At 42.3% G+C, this 11,355-nt stretch overlaps 3 protein-coding genes across 6 annotated transcripts in view; 2 read left to right on the top strand and 1 right to left on the bottom strand.

Moving 5' to 3' along the window:
- The window catches only part of fhip1ab (FHF complex subunit HOOK interacting protein 1Ab), a 446,377-nt gene that overhangs the window by 135,441 nt on the left and 299,581 nt on the right, over positions 1-11,355 (top strand). The window lies entirely within an intron of this gene.
- The window catches only part of cyp17a2 (cytochrome P450, family 17, subfamily A, polypeptide 2), a 38,190-nt gene that overhangs the window by 14,833 nt on the left and 12,002 nt on the right, over positions 1-11,355 (top strand). The window contains exons 1-2 of one of the 4 annotated variants that reach the window (XM_073938749.1): positions 8,209-8,471; positions 9,856-9,958. The exons of 2 other annotated variants lie outside the window; for them this stretch is intronic. In XM_073938749.1, the coding sequence (XP_073794850.1) occupies positions 9,890-9,958 (69 nt within the window). In that variant the 5' untranslated portion in view covers positions 8,209-8,471; positions 9,856-9,889. Of the gene's footprint in view, positions 1-8,208; positions 8,472-9,855; positions 9,959-11,355 lie in introns of those variants that run through there. One more of the 4 variants, XM_073938748.1, reaches the window with a different exon arrangement.
- egr4 (early growth response 4) lies at positions 1,450-3,572 on the bottom strand. Its single transcript, NM_001114453.1, has 2 exons — positions 3,352-3,572; positions 1,450-3,175 (listed from the first exon to the last, which is right to left on the bottom strand). The coding sequence occupies exons 1-2, from the start codon at positions 3,437-3,439 to the stop codon at positions 2,205-2,207; spliced, it is 1,059 nt and encodes a 352-aa protein (NP_001107925.1). The 5' UTR covers positions 3,440-3,572; the 3' UTR covers positions 1,450-2,204.

Raw genomic sequence — 11,355 nt, 5'->3', positions numbered from 1 at the left:
TATTTATTTATTTATTTATTTTTTTTTTTTACATCAGTTACCTGTATTTAAGTTAACTCAAAAGGGCCTGTGCATACATGGAAAGACAGCTTTTTAGCTTACTTTCTTTACTGGCTTATTACTTTACATTTTATAGGTTCCTGTAAACATCAATCAGCAATTATTTTTAATTGTCACATTCGTGCATGCTTGCTTTAAACCAAACTATTAGGAGTCTGTCTTCTGTTGTCGCTATAATATACTATAGTTACCCCTTTAAATTGCACATTGTTACGCGATTTATGAGTAGTCTTTGCCTAATTGTTTTTAGTGTTATATACGGTATAGTGTCATTCACTAGAGGCACAATTAAGACAAATGTGAAATACTGTTTTACAGGGGCGATTTTAGGATTTTAGAGTGGATCAGGATCAGATCCTTTTGGGTTAAACAAAGAAAAATGTGTCATATATATATTTAAGTAAGTATTGTAGGAGATGGGCACATCTTCACAAATTAGGTTGTGAGTTAAAAAAAACCCCGTTTGGTATACAGTTGAAGGGGACGCAAATACATGTAAATTAGGGAAGTTTAATCAGAAAAACAAGTGAGTCTACTGAGGGTATACTCAATTATTGATCCTCAGAAGTGGTAATACCCAAACAGCTCATGGAAAAAAGTAAGCAAACTGAGTATACGTGAGTATAGCAAGGACTACACCACTGCTACAGAAGATGTTTAAAGAGTCGGAAGTGAGGCAAGGTTGAGCTGGTTTTGCAAGTCATTGTATAACGATTTGTTCTGTAGACTATCGAAAACAATCTAGCTTAAAGCGGCTTATAATATTGACCTTAAAATGGTGTTTTAACAGTTAAGAACTGCTTTTATTCTAGCCCAAATAAAACAAATAAGACTTTCTGTAGAAGAACAAATATTATCAGACATACTGTGATACATTTCCCGAATCTGTTCAACATCTGGGAAATATATTAAGAAGAGAAAAAATCAAAAGTGGGATAATAATTCTGACTTTAGCTGTATATAAAATAATTTTAATGGCTAAATTAACAGATATTAACCACTGCAATAAATGAAGAGAACTATTATTTTTCTCTGTTTTTACACAACAAAACCAAAATGTTTAAGTTTCTCTTTATTTGAGTTTCACTGATTATTTATTAGTTTGTTTTTCTCTTTATGTATTTTTGTTTTTAGTTTTAAACATATTGCGCTGTTTTATCTAGTTATTTTTTTCTACTGTGAAAATGTAATCTGTTAATAGATTACTCATGATGTTTTTAATCGTTTCCATTACACCAGCGCTGGATTTCCCCCCTTTTATTGTGGCTTACACTTTAAAATGATTGTTGTCAACACTATTGTGGCATGTGGAAATCTGCATTAATAAATCATAAGCGGGTGTGTCCAGAGGAAGTCAGATCTCATCACAAACACACAGAAGGCTGAGAATAATGTCAATAAATAAGTTTTTATTTGAAACATTCAGTAGCCTCAAATATCCACAAGGCATTTCATTGCACAAGAACAGTTTTCAAAGCCAATAAAGACAATAATATGGACCCGCCAGAAGGCCGGCAGGTGAATGTGCACAGGTAAATGTGCTACTGCAACTCAACTACCATGTTGAAGTTTGACTCTTTACAGCGATCAGGTTCCCAAGAACCAACCAAACACATTCTACTGTCGAAAGTGGAATACAATCAGCCACTTAATGCAAATCTATAAGATAGATAATCGGAGATCTCCTGAAAATACCAATACAAAAATTACAGTCAATAACGTACAAATATATAGAGCTCTTCTTCTCTTCTTTATAAAGTCATGTATCAAAATACGACAAGGTAAAAGACTGGAGATGACACATGTCGCATGCCGGCGCGGTACAGCAGTGTAAGACAAGTACAGGTTTACATCGAGACATGCAGAGACTGATAATCCACATCTGAGCTTCTCCATCACTGCTGTAGTCTTTGAGGTGCTGTCCACCGGAAGTGCTGCCTCTCAAACAACCAATCAGCGTTCGTTTTGTTTTCTTTTAATCATCAGCATGCCAAGTTCTTAACAACACAGGTGTGATGCTCGACCAACTTCAGACTCTTCCGGTTTCCGGACCGCTGAGCTGCTCTGGCTCTTCAACCGAGCCGCGCTCGAGCCTTAAACTTCCCCAGACGGGTTTAACGGGACACAAAGCGCAGTCCCGGTGCTCAGACGAGGGAGAACGCGCATGCGCCGAGGAGCTCAGTCTTCTGCTGCATGCGCTCGCGCTGTTTGAGGTGAACGCGCATGTGCCGCTTCCTCTCATCGCTGCGCGCGAAACGGCGGGCGCACACGTCGCACGAGAACGGCTTCTCTCCGGTGTGCGTGCGCATGTGCGTGGTGAGGTGGTCGCTGCGGCTGAAGCAGCGCAGGCACACGCGGCACTGGAAGGGCTTGTGTCCGGTGTGGATGCGCACGTGCCGGTTGAGCTCGTCGGAGCGGGAAAAGCGGCGCTCGCAGCTCTCCACCGGGCAGGAGAACGGCTTCTCGCGGGCTGCGCCTTTCCTAGCGCGCGGCTTGCTCCTTTGCGCGTGCGTGTTCGTGGCGAGCAGGGAATCCAGCGCGTCGGCGAGTCCGAACGCGTTAGGAAACGAAATGTAAAGGCTGTTTTCGTGTGAAGGAGCCGGTGCCACCGGCAGCTGGAAGTCTAGAGGCTCCTGCTTGATCCAAGTGTCCAAAACCGAGTCCGTCTCAGGACCGAGTGGAGAAAGCAGATCAATAATGTCATCCAGATCTGAAGGCTCGTGAGAGGAAGTGCAGAACCCATCAAACAGGTCTCCTCCGCTGCAGCTGCTCCCGAACTCGCTCTTGATGGCGGGGAACGCAAGCTGCTGCGCGCTCGTGTCCGCGAACTCGTCAGACGAGTCGTTGCAGAGCGATTCCGGTGATCCCAGAGAGCTGCCGGTGGACAGCAGCGACTCCTGCCGCGACAGCGCGCCTGCGCGAGAGTTCCCGCAGAAGTTGTCGGAGATGCCGACGATCTCCGTGAGGATGTTGAGGAGCGCGTCGGTGCTGCACGGCCCGCTCTCCGTGTAGAAGCTGCCGGTGTAGGTCAGCGGAGACGGCGGGAACCCGTCGCAGGAGCAGTCCGGGAAACCGGCGTCCACAGGCTCCGCTTTGGGCTTCAGCAAACCGCAGGCTGAGGGAGGAAGAGGAGGAGAGGAGCGTTACATAAGCAGCACATCACACTGATGCTCCAATAACTGATCAATACACTCATTAAATCTGCTCCTCACTATATTAGCCATCATCTACAGATGAGCTGAGGACACATGAGTGTATATAGATGATTAAATGTGATCATCATGTACTCACCAGCATCAGGTTGGCAGTGAGGCGCAGGCTGAGGAAGAGTCTGAGCGCAGAGCAGATCCAGAGCGCTGAAGTCCACGGTGTTCAGCATGATGAAGTTGAGGATGAGGAGGTCAAAACAGAGCAAAATCCACTTTAGGGAATAGATAATCCTTTCAGGTGATGATTGTGGGATTCCCCTTTTTTTTCTCCTCGGAGCTGCTGTTGGTTTCCTTCAGGTTCTGCTCTCCGTCGATTCGTTTACCGGAATTCCTCGTCGCTCTTTTATACTGTTGAGCTCCGCCGAGGCCACGCCCCCCGCTCATCTACGTCGGCAGGAGGATTCCCCGCCGTGTGCTGACTCTGGACGGCTCCTGCCCAAATATGGGCAGAGGATGTGACGGGGTTCCCCTCCGAAAATGGGCACAGGGGCGTGACGTAGCGGAGACTTTCCTGAAGACCATTGCGGAAAAACGCTTGTGAATGACAGGCGGCCATTATGGAGGAGTGCGAGGGGGAGAGCGACTTTTAACACATGAGCTGATCCGCGGGAAACGGCTGCAGCGGCGCAGCGCACATAACAGAGCCGTAAAGGCTGAGAACAGAGGCTTGCATTCAGAGATCTAGACTGATTATGTCAAGCATCTGTTTTTGCATCTGCGTCGCATTGATGTGCAGCACTCTGGGTGTTTCCTGATGTTTAGCGGAGGCTGATCTGCAGATGATGCTTCAGCACCGCGGACAGCGACACACACACTCATCATGCACGCACACACATCATGCACACAGCCTTCCTGAGCGCGCTGCATGCAATAAATGTGATGCTAAAGCAGTCCAACAGTCTGAAGATGAGCTTCACGTTTGTCCACTTTTCATACCACAGTTATGCGTCGCCCAGAGTTTGTGTTACATAAACACATCTGCATGCAAACGCCGAGAGATCTCGATCATAAGCTAAAAGCGTGCCTTAAATGAATTTTATTATATGGTGTGTGTGTGTGTGTGTGTGTGTGTGTGTGTGTGTGTGTGAGTGTGAGTGTGAGTGTGAGTGTGAGTGTGTGTGTGTGTGTGTGTGTGTGTGTGTGTGTGTGTGTGTGTGTGTGTGTGTTATGTAACTGTTGATTTCTCCAGAGCCGCTGATGAGCCGTGTCGCACAGTTGCGCTGCAGCTGCATGCCTCTGTGTTTTCAGATATGAGTCATAAAGTTTCTCTGGTGGCCTTTTGATAATAACATTTTGCCAGAATCCAGCCTGCAGCACCTGTGGAGAGCTCATTCAGATGGCGAGGGTGTTTGGATGCACGTGTCATCCTGATGTGCTGCACTGCTGTGTGAAACGAGATAAATCCATTCAGTTAGTGAGTGTAAACTCATATTCACCATGCATTCTGCTTTCGGAAAAATAAACCCTAAAGGGATAATCCACCCCAAAAAGCAGTTCTGTCATCATTTACTAGTTCAAAACCTTTATGAGTTACTTCTGTTTAACTCTAAAGAAGATGCTTTGAAGAATGTTGAAAACCTGTAACCATTGACTTGCATAGTATCTGTTTTCCCTATGATGGAAGTCAAGGGTTTCTTCAAACTGCCTTGTTTTGTGTTCAGCAGAGTAAAGGTTTATAACCACTTGAGGGAGAGTAAATAGCACATTTTCATTTTTAAATATAATATAAAATGTCAATATCATCTTTAGTTAGGAAACACAAAGGTGAAGGTGATACTCAAGTGAAGGTGAGTATGACACAATATTCGTTTTTTGGGTGAACTATGCCTGAATATGCACTCTAAAATATTGCTGGACCCAATGCTCTAATATGGACAAACCCAAAAGTTCAAATTTTAATTAACAATAGTTACTTTAACAGTAGTTAAAATGTTATTTAAATTAAATTTAAAACTGAATAAAAAATTCATATTTGACCCAATATTGGGTTACAGTGACCCAGGTTTTGTTTTAAGTTCATGCACGCAGTCTATTGCCTTTTCTTTCTTTTGGTGAACACCGAAGAGCACATTTAAACTCAGATTACTGAACACCACACACATAAAATACAATAAAATAGAAACACAACTTAAAACAATTATTCATTCATTTTCCTTCAGATTATTCTCTTTATTAATCAGGGGGCGCCACAGTGGAATGAACCACCAACCTGTCCAGCATAAGTTTTATATAGCGGATGTCCTTCCAGCTGCAACCCAGTACTGGGAAACACCCATACACACTCATTCACACTCGTACACTACGGCCAATTCAGTTCATCAGTTCCCCTATAGCGCATGTGTTTGGACTGTGGGGGAAACAGGAGCACCCGGAGGAAACCCACACCAACATGGAGAGAACATGCAAACTCCACACAGAAACACCAACTGACCCAGCCGAGACTCGAACCAGTGACCTTCTTGCTGTGCGACTACAGTGCTAACCACTGAGCCACACGGTGTCGCCCCACAGTAAAGTGCTATATATATTACACAGTTGAGGTCAGAATTATTCACCCTCTGTTTATTTTTTAGTAAAGAGCAGATTTCCTCAACATTGCTAATCATAACAGTGTTAATAACTCATCTCTAATAACTGATTTATTTTCTCTTTCTCATGATGACAGTAAATAATATTAGACTAGATATTCTTCAAGACACTTCTATACAGCTTAAAGTGACATGTAAAGGCTTCACTAGGGTAATTAGGGTAACTAGGCAGGTTAGGGTGATTAGGCAAGTTACTGTATAACGATGGTTTCTTCTGTAGACTATCAAAAAAAAATATTTTATATATATATATATATATATATATATATATATATATATATATATATATATATATATATATATATATATATATAATTTTGACCTTAAAATAGTTTTAAAAATGCTGAGTACTGTGTAGAGCACGGGTGTCCAAACCCAATCCTGGAGGGCCGGTGTCCTGCTGAGTTTAGCTCCAACTTGCTTCAACTCACCTGCCAGGAAGTGTCTAGTACACCTAGAAAGAGCTTGATTAGCTTGTTCAGGTGTGTTTGATTAGGGTTGGAGCATAGATGCATACATTAGATGTCGCCTGCCCTGTTGTTGTCTATTGGAAGGAATGCGTCAATAGAGCCGCCATTTTAGTACAGGGTAGCGCTCCTTTGAAATGAATGTAGGACCAAGGTGCAGTGGAGGACTGTGACCATCCAGAGCCAGAGAATTACACATATACACATATATCTGTGATCGGGAGATTTCCCAGTGGTCAGTGTGCTAAATTTCTTTTTTAAATTACGAAAATTATAATTTTATATCACTTTTCTACATTGATGGATCAGTGACCGCACGGGCATTCCTGATAAAAAGCTCATGTTTGTGTGTGTGGAAATGTACTATCCACCCTCCAGGTTAAATGTGATCTAATCGTGTCCTGAAACACAGCTCCTCTCCTGCTTTCACTGCTCATACTGACGGAGGGAGTGATTAGTTTTTGAATGAATCTCCATTATGAACGATTCCTTCACTAGCCGACAGTAATACACGTTTCTGGCAGCGCAGCATCTCGTTGTCATATTTCTTTTGCATTGTTTGCTGATTTTATTCAACAAAACTAGCATAAGCCGAGTGTTCAGTGTGAGTTGCTGCTGCTTTGCCGTATGCTGAATGCAGTAAGTGACTGTTATCATCAATAACGTTACCTGATTAGCACAAAAGTTCAGAACATACAAAAACGTAAAAAACTAAACCTCACCTATGAAATGTTCTGCCTTTGTGCTTTGTTTTCTTTGTTTGCTCGTTACTACACCCGTAGACAGCGCTAAAGTCCCGCATCTTCACGTAATAACACTGTCTTGACTAGTGCGGTTGAATGACACTTGTCCTGGGAGCACTGTACCAATGTGGCGGCGCTATTGACGCATGCTCAGGGTCCTTATGCGATATCTAGTGTATATATCTATGGGGTTGGAGCTAAACTCTTCAGGGCACCGGCCCTCCAGGCCTGAGTTTAGACACCCCTGGTAGAAATCTTTTTGAGGATATAAACAATATCAATGGTCCTAACCTAATAGTTTGACAACAAGCAGGAAATATTGATGAGCCAATGACATCACCATGCTGAAATGGTCTATATAGATTAGATTGATTAGTCTAGAGCATGGGTGTCCAAACTCAGTCCTGGAGGGCTGCATAGTTTAGCTCCAACTTGCTTCAACACACCTGCCTGGAAGTTTCTGTATACCTAGAATAAGCTTGATTAGCTGCTTCAGGTGTGTTTAATTGGGGTTGGAACTAAAACATGCAGGACACCGGCCCTCCAGGACTGAGTTTGGGCACCCCTGGTCTATATAGATATAAAGCCGTATACATGTATATCATCTAGATAAATATATATGTTTACATGTTCGACTCTCTGAATTTATACCATATCTTGTCATGAACTAATTTCTTTATTGATTATTTCATGTTGTCTTCATTTGTTTACAAGAAAGTTGCATTTATTATTCTGCAAAAATATTTCTATATCAAAAAATACAATTACCATGCTTTTAAAAATTGAATAATAAAGAACTGTTGAGTTTGTGTTTTGTATTTAAGGAGGTTTATAATAAGTAACTGTGATTAAATGAGCTGAACTTTACTTTAAAGACCTTACTTTACGTTTTGAGCAGATAACTAATTTAAAGTACAGTAACTAATTACTTTGCATTATGGCCCAGACATTCTTCTTAATATCTTCTTTTGTGTTCAGCAAAACTCACAGAGGTTTGGAGCATCTTGAGGCAGAATAAATGAAGGCAGAAACAGGCGAATGACCCACTTAACATGCAAATCAGTATCAGCTTTGTGTTTCCGGAAGACCAAATATGGGGTTTTCTATAAGGGTACCCTCGAGGCGCATGTGACAGCTCTCCGCACGTGATTCATCTGTTTTTGGTGACATTTCTGTCGCTTCAGAGCCGGTGAATCGTCTAGGCGTGGGAGAGCTCCGGGGCAGCCCGTTCCCGCCACCGGCAGCTGTCAAACGCGAGGCATTCCCGCCAAAAATACACGCTCGCCCCCGCGGGAGCTGCAGAAGCGCAGACACGAGCTCGGCTGGAGGCGGGAAAACGCAGCGCGCAGGAGCGGGAAAACCCTGAGCGAAAACAACACTTGCACAAACATACAGTACAGCAATGTATGACTGCAGAACTCATGAATAACCTAAAGCAAGGGATGGGAAAATACACAAATAGAGTATACAACTATACATTTGCATATAATATACGGTTAAACAGTTAAAAGTACGTTTCTAAGGCGCTCCACTCTCAACAGATATTCTGCATTAAACATAAACATGTTAGCAACATGCTACTTCATACTAAGACAGGCTAGAAACATGCTAATTCATGTTGAAATTATATAATAAACAGATAAATTACAGAAAAAAATACTTTTTATTGATAGAAACTGTACATTAGCATATCATTTATGGGTAAAAGTATTTAAAAAGAACTCTTCACATAAAATTCTGCATTTTATTAACATGCTAATTCAAATTAGAAACATGCTAGTGTAACACCGCCGGTCCTACGCCGGTCTCATGCAGTCTAGTGATGCGGTTTCGCAGGTCAGAGTTCACCAAGCTTGAACTTTGCACCGCAGCAACCTGCGAAACTTGACGCACAACATTTCCAGTCTGACGCATTCGCGTGCATATGAATGGAAGTCTATGGGGAGAAAAGTCCAGTGTCAACGCAGCTATAGCTACTAAATCAAAAAGTTACGAACTGCCGTGAGATTGTGTTGAATTTAGGGATAAAACTATTAAAATTACATTTCTAAGTCTCTCCACATAACATTCTAAAAGTTATTAACATAATAATGGTAACGGTAATTCATACTCTAAACGTTAATTCATACTTGAAACATGTTAGCAACATGCTAATTTATGCATGAAAACCAGCTAATTCCTACTCAAAACTTGTTGACATGCAAATTCATTCTCAAAACGTGCTAATTTATATCAAACATGTTAGCAACATGCTAATTTAAGCTAGAAATTTCCTGCTGGAGTGATTAAAAATGCATACATTACAGAACAAATACATTTTTAAGATAAAGCCTGTAAATTACTTTATAATTCTTGGGTAAAACCATTAAAATTAGATAACTCCACATAACACTGACATTTTTATTAACATGCTACTTTATACTAGAAACATTATAGCAACATGCTAATTCAGACTCAAAACATTCTAATTTATATTAGAAACATGTTAACAATGTGCTAATTCAAACTAGAAACATGCTTATTAGATGATGTACTATCCATCCATCCAGCCATCCACCCATCCAGCCATCCATCCATCCATTTATCCATCTAAAAGTTTCTGAAAGTGCAGTTCAACTACAGAGTTTGAGATATTGCAGCAGTGTAAATCAGGCAGTGGGTATTAGCTGTAGCAGCTCTGCATCTGCTGTGATTTGTGAGCTGTAAGATCTGTTGGAGAGCCCGAGGAGCAGATTGAAGAGTGTTTGGTGTGTGTGTGTGTGTGTGTGTGTGTGTGTGTTTCCTCTAGAGCTGCAGCAGAGGTCAGTTTCAGACGAGCGCTGATGAAGAGTGGTGCTGTGATGGAGGCAGTGCTGACTGACCCTGGATCAGTTTCTGTGCTGTTTGTCTGTGTATGTGAGATGGAGACTGGAGCTCTACACTGCCCACACTGATGACACACACACACACACACACACACACACAGATATTTACAGCCATAACTGTTATTCTCTCTAATGTGTGTGTTTGTTTGGGATTGTGGGCGGTTGTGTGAGTGTGTGTGATTGGGAACGTGGGCGTTTGCGTGTGTGCATGCATGTGTACGTGTGTTTGTGATTGAATATGTGGGAGTTTGTGTGTTTGGGTGTGTGCATTATGTATGCGTGTGTTTAAGTTTCTATGCTTGCAAATGTGGGAGTTTGTGTGTGTGCATGTATGCGTGTGTGTGTGGGATTGGGAATGTGGGAGTTTGTGTGTGTGTGAGTGTATGTGTGTGTGAGAGAGAGAGAGATTGGGAATGTGGGAGTTTGTGTGTGTGTGAGTGTATGTGTGTGTGAGAGAGAGAGAGAGATTGGGAATGTGGGAGTTTGTGTGTGTGTGAGTGTATGTGTGTGTGTGTGTGAGAGAGAGAGAGAGAGAGAGAGAGAGAGAGATTGGGAATGTGGGAATTTGTGTTTGTGTGTGCATGTAGTATGCGCGTGTGTGTGTGAGATTGACAATGTGGGAGTTTGTGTGTGTGTGCATGTATGTGCGTGTGTGTGTGTGAGAGATTGGAAATGTGGGAGTTTGTGTGTGTGTGTGTGTGTGAGTGTGAGATTGGGAGTGTGGGAGTTTGCATGTCTGCATGTGTGTGTTTGCGTCTGCATTTCTGTATGCTCACTCTGGTGAACTGAGTCACTGTCTGTGGATTTATATATGATTAGCAGAGTGTACTGATTGGTTGCTATGCAGTTGCTATGTTGTTTCTAAGGTTTGCTGTGTGGTTATCTAATGGATTGATAAACAGTTGCATGGTGGTTGTCATGGAGATTGCAGTAGTTTGTTGTGGGTTGATGCTATGCGCTTGCCAGATGGTTGCTATGGTGATCTTAGTCTTGTAAGTGGGTTAAAACAGTCGCTGTGTTGTTGTGATTGTGTACTGAGCGGTTGTCAGAGGATTGTTATATGGTTACTAGGCTGTATTGGTTGGTTGCTAAGGTTTTCCGACTGGTTGTCTCTGGATTGATGGACAGTTGCTTGTTTGTTTCAGTAGTTTGTAGTGATTGATAGTATGCAGTTGCTAGGCGGTTGCTGTGGTAATCTGCGGTGGTGTTAGTGAACTGATATTCAATTGCTATAGGGTTGCTATGGTGGTCTGAGTGGTTGCTAGTGGGTTGATATAGTGGTTGCTAAGATGTTCTGAGTATTCGTTAAATGGTTGCTATCTGGTAGCTAAGGGGTTCCGAGTTGTTGTTAATACATTGATATACCGTTGATGTTTGGTTGCTATGGTGATCTGAGTGATTGTTAGTGGGTTGATTTAATGTTG

This window comes from Danio rerio, chromosome 23, assembly GCF_049306965.1.
Source record: "Danio rerio strain Tuebingen ecotype United States chromosome 23, GRCz12tu, whole genome shotgun sequence".
NCBI classification, from domain to species: domain Eukaryota; kingdom Metazoa; phylum Chordata; class Actinopteri; order Cypriniformes; family Danionidae; genus Danio; species Danio rerio.
The sequence above is the reverse complement of the archived record's forward strand: the minus strand, read 5'-3'. Positions and strand labels throughout refer to the sequence as shown.

What these genes read in the sequence shown, in the direction of transcription:
- egr4 (NM_001114453.1), bottom strand. Translation starts at nt 3,439, where the DNA reads ATGCTGAACACCGTGGACTTCAGCGCTCTGGATCTGCTCTGCGCTCAG. An exon ending in TCACTGCCAACCTGATGCTG is followed by an intron (nt 3,176 to 3,351) that starts GTGAGTACATGA and finishes TTCCTCCCTCAG; the next exon opens with CCTGCGGTTTGCTGAAGCCC.